The 21,103-nt window shown below is 40.1% G+C and overlaps 1 protein-coding gene across 4 annotated transcripts in view; it reads left to right on the top strand.

The window, feature by feature from the left end:
- DAAM2 (dishevelled associated activator of morphogenesis 2) overlaps window positions 1-21,103 on the top strand; it is a 206,453-nt gene that overhangs the window by 57,941 nt on the left and 127,409 nt on the right. For 2 of the 4 annotated variants that reach the window (XM_027788601.2, XM_005238670.3), the window contains exon 1: window positions 5,470-5,672. The exons of the other annotated variants lie outside the window; for them this stretch is intronic. In XM_027788601.2, coding sequence (XP_027644402.1) covers window positions 5,603-5,672 — 70 coding nt within the window. In that variant the 5' untranslated portion in view covers window positions 5,470-5,602. Of the gene's footprint in view, window positions 1-5,469; window positions 5,673-21,103 lie in introns of those variants that run through there. 4 annotated transcript variants of the gene reach the window in all.

Raw genomic sequence — 21,103 nt, forward strand, 5'->3', positions numbered from 1 at the left:
ATGGAAAAGTGCCAGGGGGTTCTGAGTCTACAGTTCACACTATGCTTTGGACAAAGAGGTGAGTCTTGCATCATGTTCTAAATATGGTGAGGCTTAGGCTTCCATGTGTTCCTTCTGGAATAATTTCACAGAACAGAAAGTGTTCTGCATGGCAGAACCTGAAGCAGGTTCTGAAAGCTATCTTTCTCAAAGGGAAGCATCTGGCAGGTCTAATCCACTTGATGAATGGTGGCTAATAACTGACACCTAGAAGTGGGTAAGGACACCATTGCAAGCCCGAGGCACAGGCCTTATCTCCCTTGCTTTATTTAGGAGCAGATTGCAGCTCTCATCACACTTGCTGGAGTTTCCAGATAGCCTTCAGGGCTACCACTCTTAGTAAATGAGATACCTGTGGGACTAAACCAGTCCTGGGTTGCAACTTGGAGAAGACAATCTTATGCAAGTGCTAGGGAGATATTTCCATGCCAATTCAATCCCAAACAGCAAGCATTCATTCCAACAGCACAGTCTTCTAGTTTCCAATTATAGTCCATCAAGGATCAATACCTGTATAGTAGCTACTGCACATAAAATGGCAACACTTGAAATCTAGATTGAACTGATCACTCAACAAAATGTTGTCCAGCAGGGTGTTTTTGTAGTGGGACAAATCGAGTACGTGTTTAGTATATCTTTCACTTCTTTGTTTTCTCTGGTTCCAAGAGATCCAGTGCCTCACAGAAAATGTTGCTTGCAGAGCATGTAGCCTGTCCTTGGTAGCCATGCAGTTTGTGTGTCTCAAGATCCTTTATAATGTTTACATTTAATTTTCTGATTGGAATGGAGAAGCCAGCTTTTGTTTGTACATTTCTGGGGTGAGAAATAGAGAGCTTTTAATCATACCACAGAACAGCCTATTTGCTAACAGACTGTTTTGTAGTCTGGACATTTTATAACCTATTTAAAAAGAGGTCTCTCTTGGCTGAGATTTAATAGCAGATGCATTTGTCATATCTCCTCATTATTCAAGTATTGCTATTTAAGTAGTTGAAATGTAATTAAGAATAATAAAAATGAAATAATTTTGACTTATCGTTAGTTTTACTGCTACTGTAGTTAACAACGGAATTTAGTCCTTACAACCATCTAACCAGGAAATTACTTTGCCTTGTCCGTGACTCAATTTTGTTATCTGCCGTATGGAGGGATGATTATGTTGCTTTGAAATTCTGTTTACTAAAGAAACTTTTTGTGATCCAGTACCCCTTCCTTGCTTGTTGTATTAATTTGCTTACTTGCTAGTTCCCTTAATTTAGTAGCTTCACAATTGTACAGACCCTTTCAGTGTGTCCACTAGTTGCATGGACTGACTTTGGTTAGGTAAGGGAAGTATAAGTAAGAGGAAAGAAGATAAAATAAGAAGTCAAACTATACTTGGTTCAGCATCCTGCTTGCAGCCCAGCATGGTTGAGTTGGAATCCTGCTGATGGAATGTCCTGACATTATGGTGTTTATTCCCACCACAGCCCTGAAATGTAAACAGGACATCGTTGGATGCTACTCCAAGGGGCAGGAAATGACTGAGAATCCTGGACTCTTGGGCTATTGGTGGGACACAAGGAAGTGATTTTTACAGAAGGATTGGCATATAGTACCAGCAGTGCACTGGACCATGCATCAGAGGGGGTCTTTTCACAAAGGGTGTTGATGTACGTTTACAGGGAGAAACAAAACGTAGCACTAGTTTCAAAAGAAGCGTGTCAATATATGCAGCAACTTGCAGGACATCTGACAGGTTAGGATGCCCTGTGCATCCCATCCTAACAGTTTGGAAGATATAGAGTTTGCCTTGAGCTCGAAATGCATACAGAATAAATGGTGGATTATCACTGTGGTATTTATTTTCACCTGTGGCTTATACTGAAAGAGTGAATTCAGTTGGGGAACATGAAAGTGGCAGAAACGGTGTCACATAGCATCTCTTGCTCCAGCCCTAAACCCAGAGGGCATAGATGGCAGGTAGCACAGTCAAGGAACTGTTGGTTTAAGTGGGTTTATATGTTACAAAGCCAGCTGTGCTTCTTTTAGGCAGACCTAAATAAACTAATAGCATGAGGATAGTATTGAAATTCCAGTCATGGCTCCCTCCCCCATGAAATGGAAAGGGGCATGTACAACTTACATAGGATGGTGGCTGTTGTGCTGTGTATGGAAAAGAGGGAGATGAGGCACAAAAAAGCTATCGCCGTGTTCTGCGGGGCACTTGAGACTCACATTGCTGGAAAGGCGGTTGCACCCAATTTTTATCCTACCAGGAGACCTTGACTCTTCCAAGGAGCAGCTGCTAATGCCTCCTCTGTAGTACCCCTTGCAGTAGCAAAGACAGAACTGTGTTGTAGTGAATATAAAGGGGGTCCTTCACTGAAGTTGCTAAATGCATACAGACCCTGTAATTCATACTGGCTCTCTAGCTTCCAGACTGGCTGACTGCTGCCTGAAGCTGCCACACAAGATCTCCCTAAGTCTTGGTCTGGCGTCTGTAGCAAGAAAAGGATTGGGTAAAGAGAAAATGAATAAAGTTTTCTGAGCTGTGAGTGTTGTGCACTGTTTTTTGTAGCAACTCTCCACATACTCTGCTGGATGCATTTTATAGCAAGGCATAATTTTATGGTAGGGATCTTCTGACTTTTTGTGAGCATCTTGCTGACATGGTTGCCCATGTTGATGCCTTGTGAACAAAGCACTCTGAATTGTGCCTGTGCTATGCTGCTTGGGCTGGGTTTCCATCCGGATCTGAAATTGGAAATTTATTACTTGGAACTGGTTTTTAAAGGTGAAACTGACACCAGTTTCTTATTACTTACCAAGTCCTGAGGGCAGAGTTACATTCCTGACGCTGCTGTAGGTGTTAATGATTTCATCAACTTGAGAAGCACAGAGCCCTGAACCCTGCCCTTGGCAGCTAGTAAAGAAGGGAAACTGACTTTCAAATATTTTGTTTTTAAAGTTGTTTGTTGGGTTTTTTTTTTTTATGGTGTTTACATTAGCAAACTGGAATTCGTGGGACAGACTTACAATTGGAACTAAGAATTTGTTGACTACTTAGTTCTTAGAAATCAAATTGATAGCAAAGCCTCAGTAGGCTGCTGAAACTGGTCTTGCCAAGCACCTCTGAAGTTGCAAAAGAACAAAAATCTGTGAGTGGGCCTGCTGTGGGTGCAGGCCTAAGAGTTTCATTTGCTTGGTATGTTTTCTATGCCTCAAAATAATCAGGAAAGATACTATTATGCAGATCCCCAGATTTTTTCTATATTACTTTCAGTTGCATGCAAATAGCTCAAAAACCTTGCTCTAAATCTGGAGAGATTCCAGGATGTGGGTTTTTTTGTTTTGTATTTAGAATAGCTTCTGTCTTGTGTCATGCTGGAAGATGGCATTGCGAACAAGGACCAGGATTTAACATCAGAATTAACTGGCATTACTATGGGCTCTGTCACTTACTTGCTTTATGATCTTAAGCAGACCATCATTCTTTTCATACCTGTATTGTGATATCCTTGTGTCTTGCTAGGTTGCCTTGAAACATAACTTCTTTTGTTTTAAACTTGAGTAACTATTTTGATCCAAGAGCTAGCTGTTTTTCAAGTGACCGTTGCACATGTGATGGACTGCTGCAGAGGTAGTAAATAGAAGGTACAAAATTTAACATGGATTAATCCCGGATATTGATGGATGAGACTCAAAAGCTTATCCTGTAATTATTTATAGAGGTGCTTAAAAGGTGACTTGTTGATTACCATTTATAATTAGCTATACAGAGAACATTTGGCGATAGCATTCTTCAATAGCTAGGAAAAGTAAGTCAGGGTCCAGACTCTGGCAATTGAAACTTGGCAGATGAAGCACAAGTTTCTAAAGTGAGAGACAGTTAACTGAGGGTTGTGGTAGATTTTCTACTGCTGGAAATCTTTAAGTCAAATAAGATGCCTATTGAAAAGTTATATTCTACTTCAGGCAGGAATTAATTTATGGCAATCCTGTGGCTTGTGCTATGACTGAGGTCAGACTAGCTAATCGGTACAACCCTTTCAGCTTTATGGTCCATAGATTGTCTGTCAGATTTGTGAGTATATGTCTCACTGGGGCCAGTGGAAGCCAAATAAACCTGAGGCAAGTTTTACACTGCCCTCTATCACATTCTTCATGCTCCCAGCCTGTGTTTACTTGTTGCCCAGCTAACATGTAGAAATATCTTCATGCGTTGCTTTTATCTTCTCACTGCACGGTGCCACTTACATATGTTCCAATCTGCGATACCTTCCACATGTGCCTTAAAATTGTGGTATGATTGTTGTTTTGCCTGTTATTTCGAAATGAGAATTGAAAAATTTGAAGGTTTGAGCAGATCTAAAAGGCAGCATATCAAGTTGCGGACGCAGCTGGACATTCTTGCTCTGCTGCCCCTTTGGCAGTGATTGATACAAGGCATTCGTATGTATTTGTATTTATGACTTTTTAAAATCTGTTTTCCCCAAGCATTGTACCACTCAAAGTTGCTCAGCAAAAGAAGGCATCCTTGACTGCTGAGTTACTATTCATGCTTCACACACTTGCCTAGAAAGATAGATGGAGATCCACTGTTACTTTCCCCCATGTACATTAAGGCACAAAGCACCAAGAGCAGTCAGTCTTGTTTGTGTCTCCTACTGCTGTGCTATAGTACCTGTTCAGAGTGGATGAGATAGCTCAGGGGTAAAGTAGAATCCATACTCCTGACCAAACTAGCAGCTAAATGATTGCTGTTACTGAAGAACCACAGCTGGTAAATAGCCTACAGGTGTTGAAGTTGGAGAGGGGGAGCACTTGGCTGTTTGAGTTGACTGTTCTGAGAAGACAGACTAGATCTTGGTAAGTGTTCATCTCCCTTACTGACACTGGTGGTTAGACTTTTGAAAGAGCTCAGTGTGTCTCAAGCAAATTTTTCCATTAAGATTTTTCCATGAAAAAGTCTCTTCTCCGAATTGCCAAATTTTGAAGAAAACAGATTTTCCCAGATGCTTTCACATTCTTATGAGAGCTGGATATTTCAAAATTTGTGATAAATCACAGAAGAAACATGTATTTATTTGTAACTGTTTCCTTCTTCCCCTTCTTTTTATGCTGTTGAGTGCTGCACATTCAATGGTGATAGATTTTTCTAAATTCTTTTCCTTACTCTATTTATTTCTTTCGGGTTCAGTAGAAGGGGAAAAGATATTGGTGAAAGGGGAAATTTGCCTCCTGTTTTGCACTGAAATGGAATCTGGATAGTTTTGTGAAAGTCTGCTCTTGATTGCAAAGGCCAAACACTCTTTAAAATCAAATTCTAATTATTGTCATTCAAGTGTGTCTTGTACACTCATGGCAAGTAAAGTTTGTGGATTATGTGTATAATCCCCTTGCTGCAATTGGCTGTGCTGAGGAAGGTTAGGCTGCAGAGCAGACTGGTAAGATCAGTGCATTTAGAGAAAGAATTTCCTGCATTTCCTCTGAATAGTAAAATGTCCCTTTTATGGCGTGCAGTTGAACAGGAAAAGCATCAACTAATTGAGATGTTCTCTTCAATTAATCCCTGTTTTGAATGAATGCCCTGAAGGACCACATACAACTTGGAGAGGCCAGGCTAGATGTCTTTTCAGGCATCATTTCAGGTAAGCCTTTAGAACCGTTTTGTGCTGAATCCTTTTTACTCTTCAGGGACTAATTCTATGAAGCTACAACTTGGAAATGGCTGGATAAGTTCAGCTACTGCATGTTATGGGCCTGGCCCCAATGGAAATTGGGCAATTTTGCTGGAAGGAATCTTACAGCATCTCCTGGGTGTAGTCTAGCAGGCGAGTGCCCTGAAGAGACCAGGCAGCTGCATGGTAAAGGATTGCCTGAAGAAAGGTAACACCTTGCTCATGGTCCCTGGGGTCTACGTTGTTTTTCTGGCATAGGGGTGAAAGCAGCCCTGTTTTAGGATAACCTGAAATGTAAGGGTTGCTTTTGTTTTTTCTCTATCTTTTATGTCTTTAGAGATAAAAATCAAGTTGTCTTGAGGGGAAGCCCTTCTGATTTTGAAATGGTTATAAAAAAACATTTTCATGGTTCACCAAAGGGCTCTGTTGGAGTCTTATCTGACAGATAATGTATGCGGTGCAGGAGAGTGGCAAGTCAGGGCCAAGTGCACACTCACTTGGTGCATGATGTTTTGGTGAATGAGAGAGTGTGTGTGATTTTGGGATCCCATGGGGAGTGGCTTTAATTGCAGCACTGGTGCACTGGTTTGGGAGTCAATAGCCTTTCCTTCAGACCTGGTTGGGAGGAGGTGTGCATTACCCGGTATGCTATGGGAGAGCCACAGGCAAGAGAATAAAGTTAGAAAGTAATACAGGACAGAGAGTGTGAGGGAGTGAAGATGAACAGCTTGCTACTGGAAAGCTGTCATTTTCAGCATCATGGTCTCTCTAGCCAGGTTTCTGTGGAGACAGTCCCTAGTACATAAACTGTCAGATGTTTGGGGAACTACATGCTGCTGAGCAGGAAATTGTTCAGATTCCTTATCTTCCACACAACAAGCTCAGGAGAAGTCCTGCCAGAAAGCTTGCACCCAGGCCTCAGGGAACAGGGCTTGACCTCTGAGAAAGAGTTTTTCTGGGGTTTTGCTTACAAAACCTGAATTCAACTACTTTCTAAGCATTTGCCCCAAAAAGCTTCTGAAGAGCAAATACTAGATGGTAGCAGTTAGCAGTCCTGCTGTGGCTAAAATACTATCCTGTGCCCACAGAAAAGAATGGTCAAACATCCACTGACTTCAGTGCAAGCAGCTGAGGCATACAAAGGGAACAATTCTGCAAAGACTTAAGCTTTTGGAGAATTCAAATCCAGACCCAAGGCTGTTTGTTTTTAGGGTTTGGTTTTTGTTTTTTTTTTTTAAGTTTGGATCATCTCCTGTTATGAAGACTTATTCCCAAGTGGTAAAATAATAAGACTAGATTAGTATGTCTAGGGAATGTCTTTGAGCAAGCCAGTGCAATAACAATGATCTTACTTTACCTGGTACGGGAACTAGTAGATGTAAAAGTCCATTGTGTTTGTCACTGTCACTGCCTGTGTTAATGCAGAGATAGTGTCTGCACTGTGGATGGTAGTAGAACTGAGAAACAGTAGTTTCATAAGTGTTACCAATCAAGAGCTTTTCTTTAAGCCTGCCTCTATTTGTTAACTCCTCTGGGTAACCACAGCTTTTAATGTTAATAACATTTTTGTAGTTAACAAACTTTGATAAGCGTTGTCAATCAAGAGATTTTATTTAAGGCTGCTTCTATTGGTATTAAATTGTCTAGGGATTCACAACTTTAATGTTAATGACAAAATTGTGTTGTCATTAACATTTGGTTTTGAGAAAGGATGAGGAAGATACCTAAAATACAGTGGACTAATAATCTGTGAAGACTCACCTTCTACAAATATAAGGAGTCTTTTTTTTGTTGTTGTTGTGGTTTTTTTTTTCTAATTGACAGCCTGTCTGTGAATTTTTGTGGTGTGAGAACCTGTAATGAGGTTGACATAAAGAAGAATGTACTGGTGTTTTTTATTTCTAATATACTTCTTCAATGTATGGATCTCTTTTTTCTGCAGCTTGTTCTTTTCTGTCATTATTGGGTGTTGGCTCAAGAGAGAATTTCTGCAACATTCTCTCATTATGCAACTAGTCTAGATCTGTACATGGAAGTAAGTCCCTTAAATGCTCACATAGAGCAGGGGCTTTGCTAATAAGAGAACTTTTGAGAAATTTGGCTCTTTGCTTAAGAAAGGTGCACTTTCTTTTCAGCGATGCCCAGTGACAGAGTATGAGGCAATGAGCACAAATTGAAACACAGGGAATTCCATCTGAACACAAACTTTTTTTTTTCACCTTGAGGGTGGCTGAACACTGGCACAGGTTGCCCAGAGAAGTTATGACTCTGTCCTTGGAAATACTTAACACCCACACTGACACAGTCCTGGGAAACTTGCCTTAGCTAGCTCTGCTTGAGCAGGGGGGTGGACTAGACAGTCTTGAGAGACCCCCTTCCAACCTCAACTGCTGAGGTCAATATTGCAGCATTTTTCTTAAGAGCTGCCTGGCCCAGCCGTATTTCAAAAGCAGCAGTGATTTATTGTTACACCCAGTCTGTGAACCACTTCCTAGTGCTTTCCCTTTCCTCAGCTCCATAAAGGTGTGTGGTGTGTGTCTTTTTGGCTTCTGATCATGTGAAAGTTTTCAGCATGTGGCTTCTGGGGTCATGAAGCTGGGTCTTCCCTGGAAAAGGTTCTTGGTAGTATATGTTGCTTCTAAGTGTCCTCTTTAACCCCGATTGCAGACTAAAATGATACCTTTTTCTTAAAGGGGATATTTTGACTCATCATTTCACAGTTTCCTTTTCTTTCTCTTTTTTTCTTTCCCTCTACGAGTTGCTCAGAACTCATTTATCACTTTCTGAATGAAAGGTGCATCATGGTTCACCCCATCGCTACCTGCTCCAAGAGCTGTTCAGTCTTCCTCTTAAAGAAAACCTGTCAGATCTTTCTTGTCAACCTGGCAATTGTTTGGTTTTAGTTTTTCAATGGAGTGTTTGCAAAGAAAGAAAACTCTCCTTATGAGTGCATGAAAGAAGCATTGTTCCTTGAGAAAGACACATAAATTTTCTTCAGTGAGGCTGAAGGCAATGTTTTAATTTCATATTCCCTTCAACTTTCCCCCCACCTCCACCCCTTTTCTTCCATATATTTCATATAGATTACCCTCTACTGTCTGGTAAAATAATGTGGACTTGTAACTTTTTTTACCTTCCAGAGATGGACAGAATAAAACATGTGGTTTGGGATTCTAATGTCCACTTAATGGAAAAATATAGATTGAAGTATAAAATGGGGCATTAAAGCCATGTGAGATGGGGTTCTTTGTGTGTAAAACCATTGTGGGGTGTAATCCTTGAGGGAACCATGACCTTTGTCTTACCTCACTTTAGGCTTTGAGGGGACCAAGATGCTCCAGCTATTCTGCTTAGCTCAGTTCAAAACTCTAAATTTGCATCCCCACCAACTTTGAGATCTGATGAGCCAAAGCAGTTAGTCACCTTTACAGCTTTATACAGATCTCCTCCCCATGTATGGCTTGGAAAATTGCATTGGTGAAGGAAGGTATGTCATAGCGCAGCCAAGCTAGGAGAGGACTCAGTATGGAAGGATGTACATAATACACATCATTATTCTTTCCTGCACTGGATAAATTCAGGTTTTTTTCAGGAGTATTGGGATGCTGGTGGTATGGAGACAGAAAAAGAGGCCTGGACCTTTGAGTGGGACTTTTTAAAGGAAAATTTTAGCACTGTGACCCTAGTGGGACTGTGCATCCAAAATGTTGGAGGAAAGCCACAAAACAAACCGGCCAAAAATAAACTTAGTGTACATGTTTTTGTACTTACGTCCCCAGCCACTTTTGGTGAGTTTATCAAAATATTGTGGAGTTTTGGAACAAGGAAATGAGATATATGTATGTGTGTAGATTATCTATCTATCTATCTATATGTATATATGTGGATCATAGTAAAAGCTTTGTTTTAGGCCCTCTATCTTTAAATCTCCTTACTGAAGTACTTCCTTGGCTGGAAGAAGATAGGAAAGAGGTATTGCAAAAAACTGTGCTCTCCATGTTGTAATAAAGCCAGTGTAAAGGAATTCCTTCTAGCCAATTATTTCTGAGATGGCTTGCAAATTCTTTTACTTTTGCTTTATCTAGAGGGGACAGAGAGCTTGAACTAAGGTGGTGTATTTGCTACACTGGCAGTCAGTGGAGCTTGAAATAAGGGGACAGAAGTCTGACTGAGGCTGTTTTCATTATTTTCAGATGGGAAGGAAGGAAGACTTGCATGAAAGATGTCTGTCTTTCTCTTTTAAAACTGCGTTGGAGTGTGTGTGGTTGGCTTTGCGACCCTGGAAGCATTTACTGTATAGAAACACCTTGCACTGAAAACAAGGGATATGTGACAAAAGCAGTGAAGGAAGCTTAGAATTTTGACTCTTATTTTAACATTGAGCTTAAAGTTTATGTTCTACCAGCCACACCTGTAACCCATTTTTAATGTTTAATCATGAGTTATTTGTGTGATCTTAACTGACTAGCAGAACAGGAAGACATTGTTTTACTCTTCATCAACAGACTGACAGGGCCTTAGGTTTTGAATGCACATATGTTGTTTGTAGATGGCTGATGCTGAACAGCTTATATGGTTGTGGAGCTAAATGTCAGTGTGCTGGCATTACCTTATTTCCATGGGGTTGTCTCAGAAGTGGCAGGCAGGTGAGAAGCATTTTGTTTGATGGACTCCAAAGCTATATCTGATGAAGAGAATCTGCATATAGAAGTAAGAAAAGAACATAAAATGTTCCTCTGAAACCAACCAAGAGACGTGCAGAACACTGACATATCCCAAGTTCTTCAATCAGTGGGGGAAAAAGTCTGTATTTAAAGTCACTTTCCCATGTATGTGTTGTGTTAGTTACGCTCTCCGTAGCGCTGCTTACTTACTACTACTCTGTGATGCATGGAGAATCTATGGGTGAGGAGAAACAGTGAGTAAACTACATCCAGGTCTTTGCTGACAGTGGTGGTAGGGGTGCAGAATGGAGAGAGCTGAAGGTTGTTGCATGTGCAGTCCATGATGCACAACCCTGGCACTGGCTGGTAAAGGTGCAGAAGGTCTGCTCAAGACCCAGAGAGAAAAGGAAGCTTTGACTTTCTGCACAGCTGGAGGGCAGCTTCTGTTCAGTGGTGTCAGAAGCAATGATGACTCTGCCTTGTCTTTCTAATTGGAGACAAGCTGGTTCAGCTGTTATAAGCAACATGGAAGAGTATTCCTGGGCCAGGAAGGTTTAAGGGAAAGTGTGGAAGTATAGCTGAAGCATAAAACTACTGCTGACATAGGGCATATGTTGCTTTTCTGAATCTGTAGTCAGACGCTTCACAGAGTTAGGATTAAGGTTGAAAACTAAACCTTTTTTGAGCACATCTGCTTTGGCAAGAAGTCTGTGCAACATTAACCAAGTATACGTATGCTTTCAGGTTCCAGTATGAGATACTACCTCCAGTTTAGATTTAGCTTTCTGCCTCACTGCATTGCCTACTTCTTGAAGCGAAGAAAACAACTTTACAGCCCAATTGAAAGGGGTTTTTATCTTCAATCTAACCTTTCATTTTAAATATCAGTTATTAAAAGAAGAAAGTTTCTCTATCAACTCTGCTTCTAGCACTATCAGATTTTCTTTCGCTTTTTTAATTATAAGAGTTGCATGAGTGAATGCAGTTAAAAAGAGGTGTTCATACTGGCCCCTACTGAAGTCTGTGTATGACTTAGAATATATTCCCTGGGAGTCAGAAAATGATTATTTGAATGCTCCAGCTTTGCTAAAATCAGCTCAAAAGGTCTTTGGAGAAAATGAAATATTTTGGGGACTAAATAAAATCTCAGGTACCCACCAGCCACAAATCCAATGAGGGACATTTCACCAGAAATTAACTGAGTCTGAGTTCTGTTTGGAAGAGTCAGTCTCTTGTTCTATGATTGGAATTAATAGGACTCTGTTATACCCATGGAGAGGAAACTGTATATCAAATGTATGTTGTTCACTCATCTGAGGAATGAAAGGCTTCTGTAAAGTCTCCTAACTAATCCCAATAGTATGTTCACCCTGAAATTACCGCCTTGGTAAGGCAAACAGAATTTTGAGTATTCCTTCCAATATCCTTCTGAAGAGAAGAATAAAATGCTGCTTTTTTCTCTCCCTGCCACCCCACCCCACCCCCACTTTTCTTTCTGTTCCTGATGACTTTGTCTGCATAAATATAGTTCTGGGAGGATTCCCTGGCAAAGGTCTGAAATAATTAGCCTCGCAGAATATAAGACCCTTAGTATATGATAAGAAATAGATTTCCTCTGGAGTGACCTCAGCCTAAATATTTGAAGAGCTGAATACAAAGGCATAAATTTATGTTCTGGAATGAAGTATTGGCTGGGTGACCCACTGGCATTACCTCCACACCAAGGGCCTTCCACAGCACGAGACTTGCTGTAGTACTCCTACAGAGCACAATGTCCTTTCATCTAGAAAACTGATCTTTCCTCTTGCCCTTTGCTCCATTTTCCATGATAAGTGGTTTCCCTCTATCCAGTTATTTAGTAATGGAAGCTTAAATTTTGGTCACCAGAGAAACTCTTTCCAACTTAGAGAAATTCTTTCTTTGGTGGCAGAGATCTAATTTCCAAGATATTGTCAGTGTTGGTTTCTTTCTATTAAATAAACAAGAAAAAATGCTTCTCAAAGTAGATCCTGTCCCATGACTGATTTTTAGTTTGGGTTTTGGTGTTGGTTCTTTTTTTTTTTCATTTGGGCAATGTTATGTTTCATCCTCTTTTGCATAGAGGATAATTTCCGAGGTGCTATGAAAATCACTTCCTTAGAGAGCACTTCCAGTGTGAGCAACTTTCTGGGAAACAGGTAACTTGGTGGTTATCATGGGATTTGATGATTAAGCACTGTTTGCCATGTGGTCATACTATTGTAATTTAAATGGAGAGAAACTCTTACTATAGAAGTATTCCAGTAGATGCTGGAAATGTATCATGCAATATTGATATGGATATGAAACGTGCTCTGGGAATTAAGGAGAGCTAGTGCTGCTATTAGTAGGCCCTGTAGAAGATTATTTGTTTCCTTATCATGCGTGACCTCTTAAAAATGTAGAAAATTTTTGCCTGTGTTTGAAATCTCAGCATGAACAGGATATTCTAAGACCTTGTGGACTTGCTCCTGTCTAAAGAACCATTTTTTCTCAGGAACAAAACAATGTTCCTTAAAACTACTTCCCACTCTAACTCCCCTCTCTAGACTTGTGTTGCTTAATTTGTTTAATTCTTGGGTTATCCCAGTGGAGCTTTCTGTGATTATTAAGTGACAACACCTTAAACCCACACCTCAGGTTGTTTCCTGGACAGTAGTCATGCTTCTTACAGGCTGTGTTTGACTGATGTTAGGGTATGAACAGAACCAGCATTGGGGAAGAAGTCACCCTGAAAAGTGTCTCAGTGGTGTGGACCCAGTGTTTGCATTATACATGTGCTAGTTATCTTCTTTTCAGAGACTTGGAGATGAACCCACTTGTCTGTACAATTTTTTTTCTGTTTTAAGCATTGCTAGGCACCACGGTAGTGTGGTGGACCCTTTGCTTGTAATAGGAATGACTGGGGAGAAAAAAAAAAAAAAAAGTAAAACTTGGGGATTCAGTAGTGACAGTGCCATTTTCATCTTATTCACTGGTCTAACAGCCAATAATTAAAAATTAGTGATAGGCTGGCAGCTTGCATGCAGATTGTTGGGTTACATATAACATATTTCTGCTTGGATTTGCCATCCAGTCCAAATACATAGTTGGTCTTGATGTTTCAGATTTTCTGTCATTTTGCAGTTCCCACTCATTTTGCAGTTCCCACTCATTTTGCTGGCAGGGAGGTGCAAAGTTTTGGGTGAAAACTGAGGGTGTTTCCATGTTCAAATAGGTTTCTGGGCAGGGAGAAGGTCAAATGCTGCTGCTGTTTCTTGTTACTAGAAATATTTTGGTACTGATTGGCTGTGTCTTCTCTACAACAAGTAGAAAATGGGGGTAACAGCAATTTCAGTGTTTCTTGCAGTGGGAGTTATTCTTGCAAAGTATGTATTTTTCTTATAAATATCCCTGCCTGACCAGGGTAGCAGAGCCAAGACCTGAACTTGTAGGAGGCAATGTATGACTTCTTACTGTCTTTACTTGTATGTATTCCATACATTAATAAAAAATATAAGATCCAAGTAGAAATTAATGATTTAAGTTAAGTTTTAAATATGCTTCCAAAGAGTAAGGCAAAATAAAGTACAGTAGGTGATGATTTGGGTAAAATACTGTACAGTCTATCAAATCAGTGCTGTACAGAACTATGGACAAGTAGTGATATTGGTAAATGTTCTGCAAAAGCATACATCACTGCATATAATAATTGTGTTTGCAGCCCCAAGAGGACAAAGATGCTCCTTCTCTAATAGAGGGTAGACTTCTGTTCTGTTTGCATACAATGGGCTTTCTTTTTGAATCATGTCCAAGGACTATGTACCCAGATCAAACAGACATTTAGAAGCAGGATTGGGTTTGGGTTTTTTTGTGTTGTGTTTTTTTTTCTTTCCTGTAGTGTGCAGCTGTGCTGGGGAGCTGAGGGAATTTTATACTGCAGTCTGGTTTTCTGTGGAGTATGCTCAAATCTTTATCAACAAGATGCAAGTAGTTTGGGCTCAGAAGCTGAAAGAATTTGCTGTATCTTGGTGCAGGCTATTGACTTGCTGTGGATACTTAGAAATCTAAATGTCTGCTGTATGCAATGTCTCTGAAGTCTTTTTTTCGGTATCTGGGCATACATTTCAGCAAATAACTTATCCTCGGAGAGTGTGTTGTCAGTTACAGTTCTAGGAAGTCTTCCCTAGATATACTCCATAATTAAACTTTTCTTAATCATGAACAGTAAAGGACCTTGACATGGACATAATCTCTTGCCATGGACATGATCTCTTGCCATGAGAATCCAGGAGACTAGAACTAGCTAGAATAGAGTTGGTGGTGACTGGCACAGGCACCACACCCTGGTGTACCATGTGCTTTAGACCACATAGATATGCATTGCTTTGTAAAGAAGATCCTCACATTTGAGTATGTTAGGGGTGTTCTGTTACAGCACTCTGCGGAATACTGCTGTTGGCCAAAAGCACCCGCTGATCGGGCAAGGAAGGTGGCTCATTTCACGTACACTTTCTTTTCAGACCCTCATAATCGTTCACAATCTGTCACCCAGAGCATCAGCTCTGTGGAATTTGACCTAAATATAGATGAGGGCTTGTTGACCATAGTGCCATGAAGCACTAAATGGTCCCAAAACCTAAAGCAGTAAGTTGCAGCTCTGAAACCAGCTTTCAGTGTTGGTGTAAAGTCTCCTGCTCTAAATATTACAGCAGCCAGAAAATATATTTTATCTGGATGCCACTTAAAAACACACAAAGACAACAACCCAAAATCCTTGAGCAGAACTCTTTCCAGATATCCATTCTTCATGAAGACATGTTAGGCTAAAAGTTCAACAGTTTCACCAAGCTGCTGGCTTGGAGTTCAAACCTACTTGCGTAATGTTGAGGTTTCAGGGCACTGAACCCAAAATATCCCTTGTTAGAATGTTGAACAAAAATAAAAATGTTGGAATAAAATGCTTTATATGACCTTTTCTTAACTTCCTTTTCTACAGTTAATTTATTTTTGGTGCCAAATTGACAACTGCAGAATCTGAGTAGCTTAAAAAATAGGTATATAAAATCAGTGACACTTTGTGACCCTGTCTGTGCCTTGACCTATGGAAACCATCTCTAAGATGGAGAAAGCATCAAAATCCCAAGACCTGTTCCCTTTGTAATACATCTACTGACTGTTTCTTCTATTTAGTGAATCAGTAGAGCAGCCTTTTAACTATCATCCCCTCAGTGGTTTTTCAGTGTGTATGGAACTGAATGACAGCCACCATCTTTATTATTTACAGGTTTGCAGTGACATGTAGAAATATACTGTACTTTGGCAGGGCACTAAGAAGGAAAGTGGCAGGTCTGCACCCTGGTACCTGGCTTTCCTAGGTGGCATTGATGAAGACTAGTTTTGAAAAGATTCAGTGCCATCCACGAAAAACACATAGAAGTCCAAATGTTGTCTTTGCTGGGTTTCTCCCCAGTTATACTCATTTGCTATAAATACTGAGTTGCTTTTTCCAATGAGAGCACTTCAGGAAATTTTTACCAGTGTAAGTAATTGATTTGCCTGTCAATAAAGAAAACGCCACTTGTACACATACCTCTGTGGCTAGTTTCTAGTGGTTATAACCAAGGTATATTTCCAGTCAAGTTGGACTTAAATGTAGTGGCCCTGAATGCAGTGTGAAAATGGAAATCAATTTTTGCATGCTGTGATGACGTTGGGCAGCAGATGAAACACTTTTCTACTAATTGTCTGAATAAGAAAACAGCATTTCACATGGAAATGAACTGAAGTTTAGGAAGATGTAACTGGACCTTTACTGTTCGTTTGTTTTTCTTGGAGCACGCTGACAGTTCTTAAAGATTATTTCTCTCTCAGCAGAGGTTCTTTAATGCCCTCAGCTGCTTATTTTGTCTGGAAAATTCAGGCACCCAGGATAATGATGGCAACAACAGCAACATTTTGACTCCCAAATCCCCTGGCAAAATAGTTACATCATGTCTGGAAATAATTGGGCAGTGACAGAATGGAAAAATTACAATGATTCCAACAAGACAGGGACATTCTTAGTAATGGGGTTTTGTGTGTTCATTCTTCCAGGCATGGCAGTTCTTAGTGCTACTGGGAAACTCTTGATCGATATCCCTTGTAACTTCACAATAGAAATATTGCAAAGATTTCAAGTCCCTAGACCAAGCTTTAGTACTGGTCTTTTGACACAGAGGGCTGAGTGGGATAGCTTGTTCTTCAGATCACTCTATCCTTGGCTGCTTTCTTAAGATGATAAAAAATTTGGCTCTGGGGTGTGGATGTCTCATCTTTGGGAGCTGATCTTATGGATAGAACTGCCAGACATTACTGATTAGAGCCAGTTTCAAATCAATGACGTTAAGGGCACTTCATACCATAAGACCTGCAAAAGGCATCGGACTTCATCTTCCTGTAAAGGAAAACAGACTTCTGCATTGGAACTGAAGGAGCAATGTGCTGGTCTTGGCTGTTAATGTGCATGTCTGCCTGGCTCTATTTCACCTTCAGTCTATGAATTCTTATATTGAATAAAGGTTTCCTCTCACACTCCAGCTTCCAAGACACTTTGTCCTGTGAAATTGCGTCACAGGGTTGTACCCACCACCAAAAGAAAGTTAAGTCTAACCTGGGCTCTGCTGTCTAGATCCGTAGCTTGCAGAAAAGGCCGTTCAGATCTGCTTTGCTCAGTAGCACAGACATAACCTGGGTTGTAGTTTTGTCCTGAATTCATGGCCCTGACAATACAGTATATTCTTGGCAGGTCCTAAAAATAATATTTTTAGCACCTGAATACTTTCAAAAGTAAAGTCTGTGTTTGAAAGACTTAGAGCTGGATAGTCTTATCCTCAGTTATGATTCGGTCCTGGGGTGGCACCTGGGGGGGTTGTGGGATTCTTTCCCCATGCTTGCTTTTATGTAGCATATTTCCCACAGGCTCTTACAATCACAGTGATTTGAAGAACAATGACATAACAAACCAACCCATCTAGTGAAATTAATGCTGTGGTAGGGGAGATCATTGCATAAATTCCATTTCATAAAGCATAAATTTATCCACACTGGATTTGTGGACACTGCTAAATGCTGCCTCAAGAGCAGCATCATTAGTGGGGTGTGAACTGTCATGTCCTGGCCAGATTCCAGTTGGGTGATTATTTTTTGCTGTCCTGCTGGTTTTATTAGTATTTGTTTAGTACCATAGGTCTACTTGGCACTGTACAATAACAGATTTAAACAGATAACTAAGACCTTAGACTGGAGAACCTACAACCTCAGTGCCACAGCTAGGAAAATGGAATACAACAAAAATAAAACATACTGGTGGAGTATAATACAATAAAAATAAAACATACACAGGGTGTGACACAGTCTCTACAGCTGTTATGCAGTTGGTGTCTCTTCAGAAGTGTTTTTCTCTTTAATATCTACATAAAAAAAGTTTTGCAATTTGAGGCATAGGAACATGCTACTAGAAGCCATTGCAACTCGAAGAGTTGTCATGAAAGAAAGTGAGGATATTGCAATGGAATGGTGGAGAAAACCAGCAGAGAGTAAAACTAAAGATGATAAAGAGAAGAAAAGAGAGAACTAAGGCTAGAACTGGAAAATGTCATTCTCTGCCTGGAGAAGTCGGGGGTTTTTTTAATAGAATGGAAGGGGGTAATCTTTAGTGAGGTATATGAATAAAACAAATATGGTTCATGGTAAAGAAGAGAAGAAAATTGATCTTGGTAATAGTCCAGACTTTCTGATTGAAAAGGAAGTGGAGGGTATCTGTAGATGTTGCTGAAACTGCAATGCTGCAACACTAGAAAATTTGGAAGTAATAACAGGGAGGGGGCAAGGAAAGAAAGACAGGACTCCAGACTATTGCACCTTAAACAGAAAGGTTGCTTATATTTAGGGGGTATGCAGTCCTGTAGGATCCACCACCATTGTTGGCAAGCCTGCCTAAGTGTGGAATTGATAAATTAGGATGGGAACGTGTGGTACAGCAAACACTAAGGAAAATGTATTCCTGCCCCCAAAACTGCTGTTTAGTAGGACGTCTCTGCTTCCCATCTTACCCACGTTTCTTGTATGCTTAGACACTGTGGAGATGAAGAACGTATGTATTTTGGATAAACATTTAAGCTGTGAATTTTACCAGTTTTGTTTGCAGTTTAAGCTGCTGTGGTCACATCACCATTCAGAAACATTGAGGATGTGTAGATTTACTTGCATCTACATGACAGCTACATAGGAGGACAGATTACTTGTGACCCTGCAAATTTTTGTGTGGAGTCATTCATAGTAGACTAATACATTTGTGAAAATAAAACAACTTCTTAGCGGGTAAAAGAATGAATGGATTGTTCAGTCAGCTCAGGTATAAAAAAATAGCAATCTGTACTTGATTAAAAGTTGTAAAGAAATAAAAAATTATTACTAGCTGGATTTATGATACTGGCTCCAACTGCATTGTTGCTTTCTCCATTTTGTATTTTGAATCTTGATGTGACTGTTCTTTTTAAATTCATTTGCTATGAATACAGTTTGGATAGATAACTGGATTAGGAGGAGTATGACGAACCTGCTGGTATCTTTTTTTTTCCTCTTTTCTTTTACTTTTTTGGGTTTGGGTTTTTTTGTAGAGTTTTCTCCCCTCATTCCCAGATGAAAACAAAGGAAGTGTTGCAAAATAATCTTTCAGAAGGGAAAGGCCTCTTACACTTCTTCAGTATTTTTTGTGTTAGTAAGCTGATGTCCGGTGAGAGGTTCTGGATTTGTGGCATTAACAGACTAACATTAGTGGTCATTAGTCATTCAGCACATCCTAAGCATTCTTAAGGTATTAAAAATAAACAGATTTTTGACAGACACATTGCATTAAGTAAGTTCACGGATGTAGTTACACCTGAAAGTCATCAAATAGCCCTTGCCTTTTCTCTTATCTCAGGAATATTTCCTAGGTAAATAAATGAATAAAAAATAAAAATTAAATGTAGTGTTAATAGTATATAATATTGTGTGTATAGCAGGAGGCAATCTTTAGGTCTGTGGAATGCTTTGACATTCTCAGCCATCTCAGTTTTGATGGGATGGTGTGTAAAATAGACCACAGCTGAGTGCCTGGGCTGGCTTGCAAAAAACTCTTCTGCCACCTTGGGATCTTCACCTTTGTTTTGATGTGTTGTAGGAGGGAAAATCCATTAACTGGCTTGAAAATGCACAGTGCATTTTGAGCTGAGCTCTCTCCTTTGGTGGAACCTTTAAGTATGGGCCCTGGCTTGCCAGGACTGAGTAGCCATTGCTGCATAAGGCCTTGCTCATTTTCTAGAATTTTCTTTCCTGTGATCTGTTGATACGTTTTGGGTCTGATGCCCTCCTGCCCAACACAGCAGGCAAGTGTGCTCTTCAGGAAGGACTGCACTACCATACTTCCTGAAAGAAAGGATTTAAATCTCTTGATCTTAAATAGTTGGGTATTTTGTTGCTGTTTTGTGCCCTGGAGACAAGGAAACTCCATAGTATGGTGAGAAACCCAAACCAAAGTACTTGTGTTACTGTGCATCTGCAACAAATGGATTGTGTGCCTATCCCCTTTTCACACCTCCATGTTGCAGTTGCTTTCCATTGCATCTGACGACTGTTGTGTTATATGTGACATACATGGGAAATTCCCATGGTAATTGGAACATGCTGTGAAGCTCATAGTTTCACCATCTGTGTACTGGAGAAGCAATGTGGTCCAGGGAACTGAGCATAGGATCAGTACAGAGCTCTTTAGCTTTAGGCAATGTATATTTTGACAGTTTTGAGCACAGTGCTTTTTTCTACCACTTCATCAACAGGAAGTGACGATGAAGGTAGCTACTATAATACCATGAAGCTCAGGTGGTTTATTATTTAATAGTTGAATAACATAGACGTTTAATTTGGATTTGGGAGTGGGGCCTGAGTTGGCTTATGTTCCAAACCAGTCCAAAATCAGGTTTCTTTCTACTTCTGTGATAATACATCACATTTATGTTTTATCCTGCCAGAGAGAAAGATACAGATCCATTGGGAAATGGAAGTGATTTACTTTGCTTCCTCTCCTGTTAGGATAAACCAGCGTGGACAGTGATTCTGCATCATACATTTCATCCCATGCTTTCCACTCAGGTGAGAGCTGTGGCTACATCCATCAATATTGTGTGTCTGTTGATCAGTGGAGATTCAGCTCTGGAAGTGAACACATCAGTTTTTTCCATTAATCCTTATGCTGCAGACCAGTTTTGCAGGACTGTGTGTGTTTAGTTAACCCACAGAGTTCTCTCCCTTTCTTCTGTTTTTCCAAAGGTGATGATACAAACATAATCTTTTCTATTTTAGTTACAGTTGTGCTCTGTTGTTTGCTGTGGTGAAAGACAGGACAGTGAGGTAAAAACTATGATAATCAGCAATCTTGCGCAGGAGAGCTGCTGGCATAGAAGTTGTTTCAGGTGTCTTGTTTGTGGAATGTTGCTTATTTAGGGTATGTTTGCGTGAAAAATGCCATTTCTGAGATGAGAATGAAGAAAAGAGTGAGACTGAAGAAACAATTTAGAACCTTCAATTGAAAGAGGATCCTCTTGTGCAGTTAGCATGGATCCCATCCCATGTGGTTAAACTTTCTGATAAGACTTGGAAAACTTGCATTAGCTTAATTATGTTTGGTCACTGAGCCAAATGGTTTAGAAATGAACACGT

Source organism: Falco peregrinus, chromosome 11, assembly GCF_023634155.1.
Source record: "Falco peregrinus isolate bFalPer1 chromosome 11, bFalPer1.pri, whole genome shotgun sequence".
NCBI classification, from domain to species: Eukaryota; Metazoa; Chordata; class Aves; order Falconiformes; family Falconidae; genus Falco; species Falco peregrinus.